The sequence below is a fragment of the Oncorhynchus masou genome, chromosome 24, assembly GCF_036934945.1.
Source record: "Oncorhynchus masou masou isolate Uvic2021 chromosome 24, UVic_Omas_1.1, whole genome shotgun sequence".
NCBI classification, from domain to species: domain Eukaryota; kingdom Metazoa; phylum Chordata; class Actinopteri; order Salmoniformes; family Salmonidae; genus Oncorhynchus; species Oncorhynchus masou.
This window is the reverse complement of record NC_088235.1, coordinates 109,755,106-109,775,392: the sequence shown is the minus strand read 5'-3', so window position 1 is coordinate 109,775,392 and position 20,287 is coordinate 109,755,106. Positions and strand designations below refer to the sequence as shown.

The following is a 20,287-nucleotide window of genomic DNA, read 5'->3' as shown; positions in this document are numbered from 1 at the left end:
TAATTGGGATTTTTGTTGTTGTTGCATGACCTTAGATTACTGAGAGGGGGCATTGTTGTCCCTCACGTCACGGGTTGACCCTCAGTAGCCCATGGTGAGGACATGTTGGATTTCCCGTAGGGGAGATGTGGGGTAAGTTGAGCCAAAAGGGTAAGTTGAGCCAAAAGGGTAAGTTGAGCCAAAAGGGTAAGTTGAGCCACCATTGTTCTAGGAAACACAACATTAATCACGTGACCAAATATTCAGGAAGAGGTCATCATTTCATGGTGTCTGTGAAGGAAGAAACCACATGGGGGGAAAAGTAGTAAGCAAGTTAGATCCAGAAAACACATTTTCACCAAATCAAATTCATTTATTGTGTTAGAGGTTTCATGATGCATGTATCCAAACCAAAGTAGATCATTTTAAGATTGTTCTATACATCAGTTGAGGTCTCTATAACCTTCAATATGAGGTCCTAAACCTAGCATGAAAGTGCATCCTTGTTCCTGTGTTGGCAAATATAGTCAAATTGTTTGCCTTGGGGTAAGCTGAGCCAATGGTTGAGCCAATGGCAAGTTAAGCAAATTGAAGTGTTTTCTTCCCAGGCATAACGCAAATCATTATTGCTGTGAAATGAGATAACCCCAGGGCCTATGTTAAAAGTGTTTAAAAAGTACATAGTGTTTGTTAGGTGTTAAGCCTGTGTTAAAAGATGCTTCAAATTATTAAAAGACAAAAACAGCGATTGTGATTGTGTTGTACTGTGTTTGGGAAATAAAGATGGACATGTTTTAAAAAGGAAGTGGTCAAATTAAATTTAATACAGAAATTTGTAGGCGGCTTATTAACTCACCCTGTCCACTGGCGTAACTCCTCTCATACCCCGGGGTAAGTTGTGCTAAGAGACAAGCTATGTTAAAAAAAATATATTTCCAGGGTTACCCAACATCCTAAAATATATGTAGATATCTTTGTTAGAACGAATACTACATTTCCCTTGACTATTCCCGTTAAACCATGTTGATTTTCGCTCCGAGTTCGGGAACCACATCGTCATGCTCTGTGCTCTTTGGGGTCTTATGTAAATAGTGTCTGTTTACCAGTGATTGACTGAAGCAACTCATTGTCCTACGCTGTGATTGGCCATTGTTGTCAGAAATAAAGCTGTCTTTGTGGATTTGGTGGACAAAGTAACAATGGGTAGAATCATGTACACAGTGGCCAGTGTTTGTTGTCTAACTTTACCATCCTTTAAAGTTCCAAAAGTCCTCACAAGGATAGAAAACAAGAAAAAACAAATACATTAGGACATTTTGCCGTGTCACCAAAAGGAAAAAATAATATTTTAGGCTCAGGGGTTAGGTTTAGGGTTAGTATTAGGGGTTCAGTTTAGGGTTAGGGGTTAGGTTTAGGGTTAGTATTAGGGGTTCCGTTTAGGGTTAGGGGTTAGGTTTAGGGTTAGTATTAGGGGTTCCGTTTAGGGTTAGGGGTTAGGTTTAGGGTTAGTATTAGGGGTTCAGTTTAGGGTTAGGGGTTAGGTTTAGGGTTAGTATTAGGGGTTCCGTTTAGGGTTAGGGGTTAGGTTTAGGGTTAGTATTAGGGGTTCCGTTTAGGGTTAGGGGTTAGGTTTAGGGTTAGTATTAGGGGTTCAGTTTAGGGTTAGGAGTTTGGGGTTAAGGTTCGGTTAGGGAAAATAGGATTTTGAATGAGAATAAGTTTATTTGGTCCCCACTTGGAGAGTAAAACCAATGTTTGTGTGTGTACGTGTTTGTAGCAGTCAGATAGACATAAGGTACGACATACCATTTGGGGAAAATAAGCGATGGTCTTCTCCAGGTCAAAGGTCTGGAAATTCTGCATCTGTGTGTGTTTGTGTGAGGTCACATTGCCTGTTTGTGATTGGCTGTGTGGACCCATCACACCCCAGTATCTATAAAAGGCTGTGAGTTCTGTAACAAAAGTCATCTGACTGCCTGGAGCCAAAATGGGGAGTTCTACAGTGAGCCTGTTCCTTCTACTGGGCTGCTTCACCACTGTGTTCTGTATCACACGGGAATATTTTATCGGGATTCGGGAGATTCAGTGGGATTACGCTCCCACTGGGAAAAACATCATCCTCAACAAACTGCTGAAGGAAGATGAGTGAGTAATTCAGTACAACTGTCATGAAGAAGTAATAAAATATAATAGAATATATTTAGGGCCTACTATATATACACATTAGGGCCTACTATATATATACACACACACAGACTGTATATGTAGAAGTTTTGGGAAGTTACGATAGGTGTGTTTTAGGAATTAGTTGAACACAGTATTTCCTGTATAATATACTACAGTGAAATCTACATTATACAGAGTCTTCAGTAAGTATTCATACCTCTTGACTCGTTCAACATTTTGTTGTGTGACAAAGTGAGATTAAAACCGATTTAATTGTAAAAAGAAATTGTCATCGATCTACACAAAATACTGTCAAAAGTGGAAGAATATTTAGATCATTATTTATACATATATATATATTTTTTTTAAGTAATATTGATTGTATACTATGTAGACTTTTTTGTTGTTGCGATGAATCCATTCAATAGTCCCTGGCGTGTATATGAATGTTAATTATGTCTCTTCTCCTAACCCCCCCCCGTCTCTCCACGACAGACATGCTGCTACGTTCCTGGAGCGCGGGCCCCAGAGAATCGGCAGTGTGTACAAGAAAGCAGTTTACCTGCAGTACACGGACGCCACCTACACAAAGGAGATAACCAAGCCCAAGTGGCTGGGCTTCCTGGGCCCTGTGATGTCGGCTGAGGAAGGGGACGTGATCAAGGTCCACCTGAAGAACATGGCCACTAGGGCCTACTCCATCCACTCCCATGGAGTCATGTACAACAAGACCAGTGAGGGTGAGTGGATGTGGATAGGTGTCTAGAATAGTAGAATAGAGGAAAGAATATCCTATTTAATTATCAACGCAAAACCTCCAAGACAAAATTGACATTTGCCATAACTGCAGGCAACAGAGATGATGGATTGTGTTGCCCTATTCATTATGGAGTGGGGAGCTGTCTGTAGATTATGGATTGTGTTGCCCTAGTCATTATGGAGTGGGGAGCAGTCTGTAGATTATGGATTGTGTTGCCCTAGTCATTATAGAGTGGGGAGCAGTCTGTAGATTTTGGATTGTGTTGCCCTAGTCATTATGGAGTGGGGAGCAGTCTGTAGATTATGGATTGTGTTGCCCTAGTCATTATAGAGTGGGGAGCAGTCTGTAGATTATGGATTGTGAATCTTATGTGAGTGAGAATCCTGTACTGAGTGGGGGTGACACCCTCTAATGTGAATCGTGTACTGAGTGGGGGTGACACCCTCTAATGTGAATCGTGTAGTGAGTGGGGGTGACAAACTCTAATGTGAATCGTGTAGTGAGTGGGGGTGACACCCTCTAATGTGAATCGTGTAGTGAGTAGGGGTGACACCCTCTAATGTGAATCGTGTAGTGAGTAGGGGTGACACCCTCTAATATGAATCGTGTACTGAGTGGGGGTGACACCCTCTAATGTGAATCGTGTAGTGAGTAGGGGTGACACCCTCTAATGTGAATCGTGTAGTGAGTAGGGGTGACACCCTCTAATATGAATCGTGTAGTGAATGGGGTGACACCCTCTAATGTGAATCGTGTAGTGAATGGGGTGACACCCTCTAATGTGAATCTTGTAGTGAGTAGGGGTGACACCCTCTAATGTGAATCGTGTTGTGAGTGGGGGTGACACCCTCTAATGTGAATCGTGTACTGAGTGGGGGTGACACCCTCTAATGTGAATCGTGTAGTGAGTGGGGGTGACACCCTCTAATGTGAATCGTGTAGTGAGTGGGGGTGACACCCTCTAATGTGAATCGTGTAGTGAGTAGGGGTGACACCCTCTAATATGAATCGTGTAGTGAATGGGGTGACACCCTCTAATGTGAATCGTGTAGTGAGTAGGGGTGACACCCTCTAATGTGAATCGTGTAGTGAGTAGGGGTGACACCCTCTAATGTGAATCGTGTAGTGAGTAGGGGTGACACCCTCTAATGTGAATCGTGTTGTGAGTGGGGGTGACACCCTCTAATGTGAATACTGTAGTGAGTGGGGGTGACACCCTCTAATGTGAATCGTGTAGTGAGTGGGGGTGACACCCTCTAATGTGAATCGTGTAGTGAGTAGGGGTGACACCCTCTAATATGAATCGTGTAGTAAGTGGGGTGACACCCTCTAAGGTGAATCTTGTAGTGAGTAGGGGTGACACCCTCTAATGTGAATCGTGTTGTGAGTGGGGGTGACACCCTCTAATGTGAATCCTGTAGTGAGTGGGGGTGACACCCTCTAATGTGAATCGTGTAGTGAGTGGGGGTGACACCCTCTAATGTGAATCGTGTTGTGAGTGGGGGTGACACCCTCTAATGTGAATCGTGTACTGAGTGGGGGTGACACCCTCTAATGTGAATCGTGTAGTGAGTAGGGGTGACACCCTCTAATGTGAATCCTGTAGTGAGTGGGGGTGACACCCTCTAATGTGAATCGTGTTGTGAGTGGGGGTGGGTAATACTCCTGGCACAAGTCACATGATGGGGACCGGGATTCAATCCCTGCGTCCACTTTTCCCACCTGCCTGTATCCCCATCATATTTACGTACTATCTCAATAAAGTGTCAAAATACACCCCCCACCCCAAGACAAATTGAAGTCAGTCACTGATCCAGATAACTCCCATATTGAAGTCAGTCACTGATCCAGATAACTCCCATATTGAAGTCAGTCACTGATCCAGAGAACTCCCATATTGAAGTCAGTCACAATCCAGATAACTCCCATATTGAAGTCAGTCACTGATCCAGAGAACTCCCATATTGAAGTCAGTCACTGATCCAGATAACTCCCATATTGAAGTCAGTCACTGATCCAGATAACTCCCATATTGAAGTCAGTCACTGATCCAGATAACTCCCATATTGAAGTCAGTCACTGATCCAGAGAACTCCCATATTGAAGTCAGTCACTGATCCAGATAACTCCCATATTGAAGTCAGTCACTGATCCAGATAACTACCATATTGAAGTCCGTCACTGATCCAGATAACTCCCATATTGAAGTCAGTCACTGATCCAGATAACTCCCATATTGAAGTCAGTCACTGATCCAGAGAACTCCCATATTGAAGTCAGTCACAATCCAGATAACTCCCATATTGAAGTCAGTCACAATCCAGATAACTCCCATATTGAAGTCAGTCACTGATCCAGAGAACTCCCATATTGAAGTCAGTCACAATCCAGATAACTCCCATATTGAAGTCAGTCACTGATCCAGAGAACTCCCATATTGAAGTCAGTCACAATCCAGATAACTCCCATATTGAAGTCAGTCACTGATCCAGAGAACTCCCATATTGAAGTCAGTCACTGATCCAGAGAACTCCCATATTGAAGTCAGTCACTGATCCAGAGAACTCCCATATTGAAGTCAGTCACAATCCAGATAACTCCCATATTGAAGTCAGTCACTGATCCAGAGAACTCCCATATTGAAGTCAGTCACTGATCCAGAGAACTCCCATATTGAAGTCAGTCACTGATCCAGAGAACTACCATATTGAAGTCAATCACTGATCCAGAGAACTCCCATATTGAAGTCAGTCACTGATCCAGATAACTCCCATATTGAAGTCAGTCACTGATCCAGATAACTCCCATATTGAAGTCCGTCACTGATCCAGATAACTCCCATATTGAAGTCCGTCACTGATCCAGATAACTCCCATATTGAAGTCAGTCACTAATCCAGATAACTCCCATATTGAAGTCAGTCACTGATCCAGATAACTCCCATATTGAAGTCAGTCACTGATCCAGATAACTCCCATATTGAAGTCAGTCACTGATCCAGATAACTCCCATATTGAAGTCAGTCACTGATCCAGATAACTACCATATTGAAGTCAGTCACTGATCCCGATAACTCCCATATTGAAGTCAGTCACTGATCCAGATAACTCCCATATTGCCAGGTGCTCTGTACCCGGACGAGACGACGGATGCAGAGAAACATGACGACCGGGTGGATCCTGGGAAGAGCTACACTTACGTGTGGGTCCTGAGCGACACCCACGCCCCCACCAAGGATGACACCAACTGCCTGGCACGCGCCTATCACTCCCACCTACACGCACCTCAAGACATCGCCTCAGGACTTGTTGGACCCCTCATCATCTGTAAAAAAGGTACAGGCTTCTTATCAGGCACCTAAACGCTGGTTATGTACAGTAGGAGGTCTGATCTGGTTTTGAACAACGACATGTTGCACCACTGGATCCCCCGAATGGCACAGCGATCCATGGCACCTTATCGCAGTGCTTGAGGCGTCACTACAGACACCCTGGTTAGAGTCCAGGCTGTATCATAACCGGCCGTGATTGGAAGTCCCATAGGCCCAGCGTCGTCCAGGTTTGGCCGGCGTAGGCCGTCATTGTAAATAAGAATTTGTTCTTAACTGACTTGCCTAGTTAAATAAAGGTTAAATAAAAATACAAAAATGTAAAAAAAAAAGAGTTTTATGTATAGTGTTATTAGCCCATTGTGGCGACAGCGATCCTGAGATTACAGAAGAGAGAACACACACCATCTCCCTGTGTCATAAAGGCCATAGTACGTTTTCATGTACATGGGATGTTTTATTTCTGAGATGCGCAGGTACCCTGGATGTTTATGGTGACAAGGCAGCAGACTACTCGTACGTCTTGATGTTCACTGTGTCGGACGAGAACATGAGCTGGTACCTGGACGACAACATCAAGACCTACTGCACTCAGCCATCAACAGCAGCCAACAGCCCACAACAGCCATCAACAGCAGCCAATAGCCCACAACAGCCATCAACAGCAGCCAATAGCCCACAACAGCCATCAACAGCAGCCAATAGCCCACAACAGCCATCAACAGCAGCCAATAGCCCACAACAGCCATCAACAGCAGCCAACAGCCCACAACAACCCACAACTAAAGTAGACAAAGATGATGAAGCCTTCCAGGAGAGCAACCTGATGCACTGTGAGATTATTAACGTAAATAACACTTACACACACACACACACACACACACGCTAAACAACGCACAAAGCCTATGAGATCATAGGCCACTAACACAGTGTGTCCACTGTTTTGCAGCGATCAATGGCTTTGTGTACGGCAACCTGCCTGACCTGAGCATGTGTGTCGGAAACAAGATCCACTGGCACCTGATTGGCATGGGCAATGAGGTGGACATCCATTCAGTGTTCTTTCATGGCCAGATCCTCACCAACCTTGGTCACCACACTGACGCGGTCAGCTTGTTCCCAGCCACATTCACCAATGTGGAGATGACTGCTGACAACCCTGGTCACTGGCTGCTGAGCTGCCAGGTCAACGACCACCTAATGGGTATGTATGTATTTCACAAGCCAGGGACTGTATCCAATAAGCATCTCAGAGAATAGGCTGCTGATCCATTGTAGGACCAGGTGTCCCCTTGCCATGTGCTATTAATAATAAAGATCTAGAAGGTTAGAATGAATCACCTACTCCGAGATTCTTAGGGCCCAGATAGACAGCCAATCAGAGGGTAGTACAATAAGCTACAAGACATGCCACAGAGTGAACATTTTATTTGCCAGAGTCAAAGTTGATGTAACATCCCGCTGGGCACAAACCGATTGAATCAACGCCGTTTCCACATTACTTCAAACAAACAATTCAATATGATGACGTTGAATCAACGAGGGAAACTGATTGGATTTGCAAAAAGTTCCTCAGTGTAAAGGAATATCCTTTCTTCGCCCAACTTTGAACCTAAATTCAATGACATGGTGACATTTTTGGTTGATTTCATAATCAATTCACGTTAGTTGACAATTCAATCAAATGTAAATCAAAACTAGACGTTAAACCGATGTCTGTGTCCAATAGGATAAAGTGATTGTCTTCCTCTGATTTCCTCAACCTCAGCGGGCATGCAGGCCCTCTTCGAGGTAAAGAAGTGTTTCCCCGCCGTCCACAAGCCGCGGCCCAACGGGGAGGTGAGGGAGTACTTCATCGCTGCCGAGGAGGTGCTGTGGGACTATGCCCCCTCGCAGGTCAACCACGGCACAGGGAAACCTCTGAACACAGACGGGTCAGTAACACCACTGTCGTCTGTGGTTCGGGAGCACTTGTTTTGAGTTGAAAAGGGATTTTTGAGTGCGTAACTATTGCCCATTGCCAATTTAAGCCTGGTCCAAAAAAATATAGAAACGGACTGAGGGGGTTGTTTTCTGGTCTTGTATTGGTGCTGATCTGTGGGGGTTGTTTTCTGGTCTTGTATTGGTGCTGATCTGAGGGGGTTGTTTTCTGGTCTTGTATTGGTGCTGATCTGACTGGTACCATGTTCTTTGTCCCTCCTGAATGTCCTCAGGGATTCAGAGACGTTTTTCCAGAGAGGTAACGATCGTATTGGCGGGAAATATAAGAAGGTCCAGTACAAGGAGTACACAGACAACACCTTCACCGTGCAAAAGGAGAGAACACCTGAGGAGTTGCACCTAGGGATTCTGGGTAATGTACTACACATCCCCTTGCACTGTCTTCACATTATGCTGCCTTGAAATTACATTCTCATTATTTTCTATCGATCTACACAACCTTCTCCACATTTTCAAAGTGAAAGAAAAATTATATAAAACTGTCCAAATGAATAAAAAATAAAAAATAGGGATGTATTGATTGATTGATCATTCAAATCGACGGGCTCTAGTGGAGCGGGTCGAGAGCTTCAAGTTCCTCAGTGTTGAAATCACTAAGGATCTATCATGGTCGACACACACCAACACAGTCGTGAAGAAGGCACGGCAATGCATCATCACATCATCACATCATCACATCTGCTGCTGCTTATCATCTGTCATTTTACTCCTAGTTATATGTACATACAGTATTACTCCTTATTATATGTACATACAGTATTACTCCTAGTACATACAGTATTACTCCTTATTATATGTACATACAGTATTACTCCTAGTTATATGTACATACAGTATTACTCCTAGTACATACAGTATTACTCCTTATTATATGTACATACAGTATTACTCCTAGTTATATGTACATACAGTATTACCCCTAGTTATATGTACATACAGTATTACTCCTAGTTATATGTACATACAGTATTACTCCTAGTTATATGTACATACAGTATTACTCCTAGTACATACAGTATTACTCCTAGTACATACAGTATTACTCCTAGTTATATGTACATGCAGTATTACCCCTAGTACATACAGTATTACTCCTAGTACATACAGTATTACTCCTAGTTATATGTACATACAGTATTACTCCTAGTACATACAGTATTACTCCTGGTACATACAGTATTACTCCTAGTACATACAGTATTACTCCTGGTACATACAGTATTACTCCTAGTTATATGTACATGCAGTATTACCCCTAGTACATACAGTATTACTCCTAGTACATGCAGTATTACTCCTAGTTATATGTACATACAGTATTACTCCTAGTACATACAGTATTACTCCTGGTACATACAGTATTACTCCTAGTACATACAGTATTACTCCTGGTACATACAGTATTACTCCTAGTTATATGTACATGCAGTATTACCCCTAGTACATACAGTATTACTCCTAGTACATGCAGTATTACTCCTAGTTATATGTACATACAGTATTACTCCTAATTATATGTACATACAGTATTACTCCTAGTACATACAGTATTACTCCTAATTATATGTACATACAGTATTACTCCTAGTACATACAGTATTACTCCTAATTATATGTACATACAGTATTACTCCTAGTACATACAGTATTACTCCTAATTATATGTACATACAGTATTACTCCTAGTACATACAGTATTACTCCTAGTACATACAGTATTACTCCTAGTTATATGTACATACAGTATTACTCCTAGTACATACAGTATTACTCCTAGTACATACAGTATTACTCCTAGTACATACAGTATTACTCCTAGTACATACAGTATTACTCCTAGTACATACAGTATTACTCCTAGTACATACAGTATTACTCCTAGTACATACAGTATTACTCCTAGTACATACAGTATTACTCCAAGTTATATGTACATACAGTATTACTCCTAGTACATACAGTATTACTCCTAGTACATACAGTATTCCTCCTAGTTATATGTACATACAGTATTACTCCTAGTACATACAGTATTACTCCTGGTACATACAGTATTCCTCCTAGTTATATGTACATACAGTATTACTCCTAGTACATACAGTATTACTCCTAGTACATACAGTATTACTCCTAGTACATACAGTATTCCTCCTAATTATATGTACATACAGTATTACTCCTAGTACATACAGTATTACTCCTGGTACATACAGTATTCCTCCTAGTTATATGTACATACAGTATTACTCCTAGTACATACAGTATTACTCCTAGTACATACAGTATTACTCCTAGTACATACAGTATTACTCCTAGTACATACAGTATTACTCCTAGTACATACAGTATTCCTCCTAATTATATGTACATACAGTATTACTCCTAGTACATACAGTATTACTCCTGGTACATACAGTATTACCCCTAGTTATATGTACATACAGTGCCTACCTCAATCACCTCGTACCCCTGCACCTCGACTCTGTACTGGCACCCTGTGTAATAGAGCCATTGTGTATTTATTATTACGAGTTATTCTTCCTCTTTTTCTATTTTCTTTCTCTCTGTGTTGTTGAGAAAGGGCATGTTAGTCAGCATTTCACTGTTAGTCCACACCTGTTGTTTACCAAGTATGTGACAAATAACATTTTATTTGATGTCTCCACATCCCCGAGTTAATACTTGGTGGATGCACTGTTGACAGCCATTACGGCTGTGAATAATTTTGAATAATGTTCGAAATTGTTTTTTTTTTCAAAATCATGACTGAGGTGGGTTTTAACTTTTTACCTGGTCTTTGCTCCTTTCATATTTATTTTTATCCTAACAAACTCCCCTGCTGGTGACAAGCATACCCATAACATGATAAATGCCTGTGTTAAAAATTCCACTCCAAATCATCCATTCTGTGTGCAACAAGGCCGTTAAGAAGTACTGCAAGACGACATTAACGACAGGTTTGGGTCAAATCCAATACAACACAGTGTGAAACACTCTGTATTTTCAAGTATTGGGGTGACAGCATCATGTTATGGGTATGCTTGTCATTTGCAGGGACTGGGGAGTTTGTCAGGATCAGAAGAAATCTGAAAGGAGCAAAGCCCAGGGACAACTACACCTATGTTTAAGCCAAAGACACACCAGAAGGGCTTTCCAAAATGTGTAAATCAGCCGTAGTGGTGCTTGGGTAAAATCACTGAGGAAGCCGAGCCGAGCCAGTAAACATTACATATTAAATCTGTTGTGATATTTGCGGCGTTTGCTCTTACAACCCATTCATTCACATGCCACCATGATATACAATAAGGCCGTGACAACAAAAAGACAGCAGTCACACAGTGGCAGAATCAATTCAACTACACATACGTTTGTTTCATCACAATACCGGAGACCAACATCTGTGGTGAAGTCCACAAAGCAAATATTGCATGTAACAAACAGTTATATGACCTGCAGCGTGGTCACGCAAGTTCATATTTTCAACAGTTTACTGAACAACTACTGATTTACAACCTCAGAGTTACCAACCTCAGAGTTACCAACCTCAGAGTTACCAACCTCAGAGTTACCAACCTCAGAGTTACCAACCTCAGAGTTACCAACAAGTCAGCACAGAGACAACAGGAGCCCTGAATCCACTATTTCGGCACCATTTCAACTTAAACATCATCAAATCAACAAAGTTTAGTTTAATACACTGAAAACAAACTTAAAGATACCAAAAACAATTTAGTCCTGACTTAAATCTGCTTGAAAATTACAGACAAGGTTTAAATATTATTTAATATTATTATTTTTAGCCCAATTTCATGGTATCCAATTGTTAGTAGTTACTATCTTGTCTCATTGCTTACAACTCCCGTACGGGCTCAGGAGAGACGAAGGTCGAAAGCCATGCGTCCTTCGAAACACAACCCAACCAAGCCGCACTGTTTCTTAACACAGCGCGCATCCAACCCGGAAGCCAACAACAGTCCATCAATTTAATGTGTCGGAGGAAACACCGTGCACCTGGCGGCTTGGTCAGCATGCACCCGGCCCACCACAGAAGTTGATGAGACAAGGACATCCCTACCGGCCAAACCCGGACGACGCTAGGCCAATTGTGCGTCGCCCCACGGACCTCCCGGTCGCGGCCAGCTGCGACAGCGCCTGGGCGCAAACCCAGAGTCTCTGGTGGCACTGCAATGCACTGCAATGCAAACGTTGACCACTGCGCCACCCGGGAGGCCCTGAGCTTGAATCATTTTGATGAAAACAATGGACACTCCTTTAACTTCAGAGTATTTTGTTAAATATCTTTTTTTGCTCAATAGAAATGAAAGCACTTTATGTCTCCCCATTTGCAGGTGTCATTACTATTCAGACAAATTCACTTAGTAGTTAAACATGTTGTATTTGGTCCCATATTCCTAGCACGCAATGACTAAATACACATCAAGCATGTGATTCTACAAACTTGTTGGATGAATTTGCAGTTTGTTTTGGTTTATGTTGTGCCTAATGCTGTGCCCTCCCAGTATTTTGTGTTAAGTGTTCTACAACAAAGCTTTCTTAGTGTCCAACAAGCTTTCTCTACCCTTAACCTTTTTCTGAACACCTCCAAAAACAAAGGTCATGTGGTTTGGTAACAAGAATGCCCCTCTCCCCACAGGTGTGATTACTACCTCTGAGGGTTTAGAGCTTGAGATAGTCATACAAGTACTTGGGAGTATGGCTAGACGGTACACGGTCCCTCTCTCGGCACATATCAAAGCAGCAGGCTAAAGTTAAATCTAGACTTGGTTTCCTCTATTGTAATCACTCCTCTTTCACCTCAGCAGCCAATCTAACCCCGATTCAGATAACCATCTTACCCACGCTAGATTATTGCAAAGTAATTTATAGATCGGCAGGTAACGGTGCTCTCGAGCGGCTAGATGTTCTTTACCATTCGGCCATCAGATTTGCCACCAATGCTCCTTATAGGACACATCACTACACTCTATACTCCTCTGTAAACTGGTCATCTCTGTGTACCCGTCACAAGACCCACTGGTTGATGCTTATTTATAAAACCCTCTTAGGTCTCACTCCCCCCTATCTGAGATATCTACTGCAGCCCTCATCTTCCACATACAACACCCGTTCTGCCAGTCACATTCTGTTAAAGGTCCCCAAAGCACACACATCCCTGAGTCACTCGTCTTTTCAGTTTGCTGCAGCTAGCGACTGGAACGAGCTGCAACAAACACTCAACTGGCCAGTTTTATCTCAATCTCTTCATTCAAAGACTCAATCATGGACACTCTTACTGACAGGTGTGGCTGCTTTGTCTGATGTATTGTTGTCTCTATCTTCTTGCCCTTTGTGCTGTTGTCTGTACCCAACAATGTTTGTGCCCTGTTTTGTGTTGCTACCATGTTGTTGTCATGTTGTGTTGCTATCATGCTGTGTTGTCATGTGTTGCTGCCTTGCTATTCTGTTGTCTTTAGGTCTCTCTTTAGGTAATGTTGTCTCTCTTGTTGTGATGTGTGTTTTGTCCTATATTTATATTGTACTTTTTAAATATTTTTTAAATCCCAGGCCCCTGTCCCCGTAGGAGGCCTTTTGCCTTTTGGTAGGCCATCATTGCAAATAAGAATTTGTTCTTAACTGACTTGCTTAGTTAGAGGTTCAATCAACAACAAAAAAGAAACAAAAAAATAAATTATTGGGTAATAATGAATTGTGTCATTTTGGAGTCACTTTTTATTGTAAATAAGAACAGAATATGTTTCTGAACGCTTTCACATTAATGTGGATGCCTCCCTGACTACAGTTAATCATGAATAATGATGAGAGAGAAAGGTACAGAGGCACAAAGATCATACCCTGAAAACATGCTAACCTCTCACCAATAACATGGGTGGTTAGCGTTTTTGGTGATATTTATGCCTCTAACTCTGTAAATCCAATTGAATCCCTTTTTAGAGGTAATTTATCAAATGTGAAGACTATGCAATGGATGTGTAGACTTTCACTAGTCACTGTAGTTGATTCATACTGTAGGTTGATTCTGTTGCTCCGGGTGTAGGAGAACTATCCCCCTAGTCCTGTAGTGGGTCCTCTGTAGATTTAAGCAATGGCACCCCGGAGGTTTGTGGTATATGGCAAATATACCAGAGCTGTGGGCTGTTCTTAGGTACGACGCAACACGGAGTGCCTGGATACAGCCCTTAGCTGTGGTATATTGGCCATATACCACAAACCTCCGAGGTGCCTTATTGCTGTTATAAAACTGGTTACCAATGTAATTATAGCAGTAAAAAATACATGTTTTGTCATACCCGTGGTATACAGCCTGATATACCATGGCTGTCAGCCAATCAGCATTCAGGACTTGAACCACCCAGTTTATAATACATGGTAGATCATGGCAACACTTGGATAGTGGGATCGATACCCGGGACCACCCAAATGTTTTTTTAAATTTTTTTTATGCATGCATACTTTTTGTTACTGTGGATAAAAGCGACTGCTAAATTGCATATTTCCACAAATGTATTAATGACTGAATGGCTGCCGTGTTTGTTGCAGGTCCTGTGATCAGGGCCGAGGAGGAAGACACCATCAAGGTGGTGTTTAAGAACAAGGCCAGCCGTCCTTTCTCCATGCAGCCACATGGAGTGCAGTACACCGTCGAGCAGTCAGGGACTCTCTACTATAACGAACTGGAAGGTTAGAAGTTGTAATCATCACTCATGTTTTACGTGTTAAGTCAACACCCTGATGAGGACAGCTTGTCTGAGCTCCTTGAGTGTGCGACTCTCCTTGTCTTTTTCAAGAACAACGTTTAACATTATTTTTGTTGTAAAAAAAAAGTTTCCTTTCAGTGACGAAGGTCTCATTACCATCAATTAACGCTCGTAATGCTTTCACAGAATCCTACACTGCCAAAAAACTCAGAGAAATCAAGAAGGAGACAAGTAAGTATGCTCATTTATGCCTATTTTTTTTTTTATAGAACTACAGTATCCATTACAGTCCCATCCCGTGGATTTACTATCGCTTCTCTGTTATTGTTTCAACTGTTGATTGCCCCTTTAAATAAGTGCATGTCACATCTTGTAAAATAAAAAATAAAAAAGTGTACAAAACATTAGGAACACCTGCTGTTTCCATGACACAGACTGACCAGGTGAATCTAGGTGAAAGCTATGATCCCTTTATTGATGTCACTTGATTAATCCACTTCAAACAGTGTAGATGAAGTGGAGAAGACAGGTTAAAGAAAGATGTTTAAGCCTTGAGACAATTGAGGCATGGATTGTGTATGTGTGCCATTCATAGGGTGAATGGGAAAGACAACATAGTGAAGTGCCTTTGAACGGGGTTTGGTAGTACAGTAGGTGCCAGGCACACATGGTTTGAGTCTGTCAAGAACTGCAACGCCGTGGGGTTTAAAAAGCTCAACAGATTCCCGTGTGTATCAAGAATGGGCCGCCACTCAAAGTACATCCAGCCAACTTCACACAACTGTTGGAGTCAACATGGGCCAGCATCCCCGTGGAACGCTTTACACGACACCATGTAGAGTCCACGACCTGACGAATTGAGGCTGTTCTGAGGACAAAAAGAGGGTGCAACTCAATATTAGGAATGTATATGCAGTGTATATGTGTAAATGCAATGTATATGTAGTGTGTATGCGTATATGCAGTGTATATGCAGTGTATATGCAGTGTATATGCGTACATGCAGTGTATATGTGTATATGCAGTGTATATGCAGTGTATATGCATGATAGATTTGGTTGTCTTTCTGATACAATATAACATGTTCCCTAAACACCTTGAAGGCTTGTAAAATTATGAAACTTATGCATTGAATTAAATTGTAATTAATATATAAATAAATAAATTCCTATTAAAATAGCAAAGGCGCATCAGCCCAATGTAGACAGCCTAGATGGGGCCAATAGTTTAGCCCGCATTGGGCCCACGTGGTGCCAATGTGGGCATGTTTTCTGGGACAGCTCTAATCCTGGTCCTTCTGTTTTTGCCGTGACACAGACCATTCATTTAACTAATCACCAAGCCATGGAATCTTTATCTTATTAACCTCTAACCCCTACCCTCCAGGAATTGTAACCCCTCCCCCGGCAGCGCTGGTCAAACCAGGCACCACCCACACCTATGAGTGGGTGGTCCCTAAGGGTGGCGGGCCGGTGGCGGACGATGCAGACTGCATTACATACTTCTACTACTCAGCCGTGGACCCTGTGAAAGACACCAGCTCCGGCCTTGTTGGACCCCTCCTGGTCTGCAAAAAAAAGACCCTCAAAAAAGGGAAACAGGTAAAGAAATGGAATTGGATTGGTTGAATAGTTTTATTGTCAGTGTGTTGAAATATTGAATCTGTAATGTGTTCATCAGCAGACTTGGCATTAGAAAAAGGTCAAACACAGACAGAGCACTCACATCAAATATTTTCACGTTTATTTCCTATTTCAGAAAAACGTCAACAAGGAGTTCCACATGCTGGCTACAGTGTTTGATGAGAACCTGAGCTGGTTCTTGGATGACAACATTAACAAGTTTACCAAGGCTCCCAAAACAGTCAACAAGGAGGACGAGGACTTCCAGGAATCTAACAAAATGCACTGTGAGTCTTTTAGGCTTTGTTTACACACGCAGCCCAGTTCTGGTCTTTTACTCAACTATTTGTAAAATACCTGATCTGATTGGTCAAAAGACCAGATTAGTGGAAATAGATCAGAATTGGGCTGCTTGTGTAAACACAGCCTCAGAACACTGATCTATCATGGAAACTTGTTAAACTGTGATGATAATTCAGCTACAAAACATGTACATCTTTGGCAAAGTTGTAATTAAACTCATTCCTTCTCAGGTACTTTCAAAAAGCCTATATATAATGGAGTTTCTCTATGGATTAAAAAAAGTAAACACCAAAACACAGAGCAGTTACCAACAACCCAACACGTTTCAACCTCTCACTGGTCTTCTGTAGGGCACTAACTTTTCCATTTCCTGTTCCCACAGCGATCAATGGCTACATGTATGGGAACCTTCCAGGGCTGACCATGTGTAAGGGGGACAAGGTGTCTTGGCACCTGTCTGGCCTGGGCTCGGAGGCTGATATCCACGGCCTATACTTTGAAGGGAACAGGTTCATCTACAGAGAGACACGCAGAGATGTCATGAACGTGTTCCCTCACATCTCCCACACTGTCATGATGGAGCCAGACAGCATGGGTAAGACACATGGATGGAGGGATGGATGGATGAGTGGGTGAGTGAGTGGATGGATGAATAGAGGGATGGCGGATGGGTGGTTGGACTAATGATGAGATGGATGGATAGAGGGGCAGAGAGAAAGACAGAATCGTAAATGTTTACTTTGGTTCCAATTGCAAATCAATTAAAACTAATTATAATGACAGACAATGCATTTGTTTCACCCCCTCCAGGTCAGTTTGAGGTGGTGTGCAAGACGACGGACCATTACCAGGGAGGTATGAGGGCTAACTACACTGTGCAGAAGTGTAGTATGTTCAACAGACAGTCAGAGATCATGCTCCACTCGAAGACCTACTACATTGCTGCCATGGAGATAGACTGGGACTACTCCCCCAACCGGACCTGGGAACAGGAGATGTACCATGGCCTCACACAGAGGTAATCTAACCGAAGCTTCATGTCCACAACCCCGGCTCAACCCCAACTAGGGTTACAAAAATTCCTGGAACTTTAAATAAATTCCCTAGTTTTCCAGAAATCATGGTTGGAGGATTACGGATTTTCTGTTTATTCTCTAGAAACCTCCAACCAGAATTTTGGGAAAACTAGGGAATTTATTGAAAGTTCCCCAAATTTTTCAACACTAACCCTAACTATAGCTTCATGTCCACAGCCTTAGCTCAACCCTAACCCCAGCCATAACCCTAACCCCAGCTATAACCCCAACCCCAGCCATAACCCTAACCCCAGCCATAACCCCAACCCCAGGTCATAACCCTAAACCCAGCTCAACCCTAACCCCAGCCATAACCCTAACCCCAGCTCAACCCTAACCCCAGCTCAACCCTAACCCCAGCTCAACCCTAACCCCAGGTCAACCCTAACCCCAGGTCATAACCCCAACCCCAGGTCATAACCCCAACCCCAGCCATAACCCTAACCCCAGTTCAACCCTAACCCCAGGTCATAACCCCAACCCCAGGTCATAACCCCAACCCCAGGTCATAACCCCAACCCCAGGTCATAACCCCAACCCCAGGTCATAACCCCAACCCCAGGTCATAACCCCAACCCCAGGTCATAACCCCAACCCCAGCTCAACCCTAACCCCAGCTCAACCCTAACCCCAGCCATAACCCTAACCCCAGCCATAACCCTAACCCCAGCCATAACCCTAACCCCAGCCATAACCCTAACCCCAGCCATAACCCCAACCCCAGGTCATAACCCTAAACCCAGCTCAACCCTAACCCCAGCCATAACCCTAACCCCAGCCATAACCCTAACCCCAGCCATAACCCTAACCCCAACCATAACCCCAACCCCAGGTCATAACCCTAAACCCAGCTCAACCCTAACCCCAGCCATAACCCTAACCCCAGCCATAACCCTAACCCCAGCCATAACCCTAACCCCAGCTCAACCCTAACCCCAGCCATAACCCTAACCCCAGCCATAACCCTAACCCCAGTTCAACCCTAACCCCAGCCATAACCCCAACCCCAGCCATAACCCCAACCCCAGGTCATAACCCCAACCCCAGATCATAACCCTAACCCCAGCCATAACCCCAACCCCAGCCATAACCCCAACCCCAGGTCATAACCCCAACCCCAGGTCATAACCCCAACCCCAGATCATAACCCTAACCCCAGCTCAACCCTAACCCCAGCTCAACCCTAACCCCAGCCATAACCCTAACCCCAGTTCAACCCTAACCCCAGCTCAACCCTAACCCCAGCCATAACCCCAACCCCAGGTCATAACCCCAACCCCAGGTCATAACCCTAAACCCAGGCCATAACCCTAACCCCAGTTCAACCCTAACCCCAGCTCAACCCTAACCCCAGCTCAACCCTAACCCCAGCTCAACCCTAACCCCAGCTCAACCCTAACCCCAGCTCAACCCTAACCCCAGCTCAACCCTAACCCCAGTTCAACCCTAACCCCAGTTCAACCCTAACCCCAGCCATAACCCCAACCCCAGGTCATAACCCCAACCCCAGGTCATAACCCTAAACCCAGGCCATAACCCTAAACCCAGGCCATAACCCTAAACCCAGGCCATAACCCTAACCCCAGGTCATAACCCTAACCCCAGGTCATAACCCTAACCCCAGCCCATAACCCTAACCCCAGCCATAACCCCAACCCCAGGTCATAACCCTAAACCCAGGCCATAACCCTAACCCCAGTTCAACCCTAACCCCAGCTCAACCCTAACCCCAGCTCAACCCTAACCCCAGCTCAACCCTAACCCCAGCTCAACCCTAACCCCAGCTCAACCCTAACCCCAGTTCAACCCTAACCCCAGTTCAACCCTAACCCCAGCCATAACCCTAACCCCAGCCATAACCCCAACCCCAGGTCATAACCCCAACCCCAGGTCATAACCCTAAACCCAGGCCATAACCCTAAACCCAGGCCATAACCCTAAACCCAGGCCATAACCCTAACCCCAGGTCATAACCCTAACCCCAGGTCATAACCCTAACCCCAGGCCATAACCCTAACCCCAGCCATAACCCTAGCTTCATGTCTACACCACAGCCATAACCCTAACCCCAGCTCAACCCTAACCCCAGCTCAACCCTAACCCCAGCTCAACCCTAACCCCAGCCATAACCCTAACCCCAGCCATAACCCTAACCCCAGTTCAACCCTAACCCCAGTTCAACCCTAACCCCAGCCATAACCCCAACCCCAGGCCATAACCCTAACCCCAGGCCATAACCCTAACCCCAGGCCATAACCCTAGCTTCATGTCTACACCACAGCCATAACCCTAACCCCAGCTCAACCCTAACCCCAGCTCAACCCTAACCCCAAGCT

General features: G+C 43.8%; 1 protein-coding gene across 1 annotated transcript in view; it reads left to right on the top strand.

Annotated features, from left to right (window-relative positions):
* Positions 1-1,940: 1,940 nt before the first annotated feature.
* The window catches only part of cp (ceruloplasmin), a 31,955-nt gene continuing 13,608 nt past the window's right edge, over positions 1,941-20,287 (top strand). Inside the window, exons 1-13 of the mRNA XM_064936100.1 lie at positions 1,941-2,124; positions 2,641-2,885; positions 6,028-6,240; positions 6,710-7,066; positions 7,183-7,437; positions 8,002-8,167; positions 8,447-8,586; positions 14,793-14,933; positions 15,137-15,181; positions 16,337-16,551; positions 16,709-16,859; positions 17,258-17,470; positions 17,686-17,893. Of these exons, the coding sequence (XP_064792172.1) occupies positions 1,967-2,124; positions 2,641-2,885; positions 6,028-6,240; positions 6,710-7,066; positions 7,183-7,437; positions 8,002-8,167; positions 8,447-8,586; positions 14,793-14,933; positions 15,137-15,181; positions 16,337-16,551; positions 16,709-16,859; positions 17,258-17,470; positions 17,686-17,893 (2,507 nt within the window). The 5' untranslated portion in view covers positions 1,941-1,966. The remainder of the gene's footprint in view (positions 2,125-2,640; positions 2,886-6,027; positions 6,241-6,709; positions 7,067-7,182; positions 7,438-8,001; positions 8,168-8,446; positions 8,587-14,792; positions 14,934-15,136; positions 15,182-16,336; positions 16,552-16,708; positions 16,860-17,257; positions 17,471-17,685; positions 17,894-20,287) is intronic.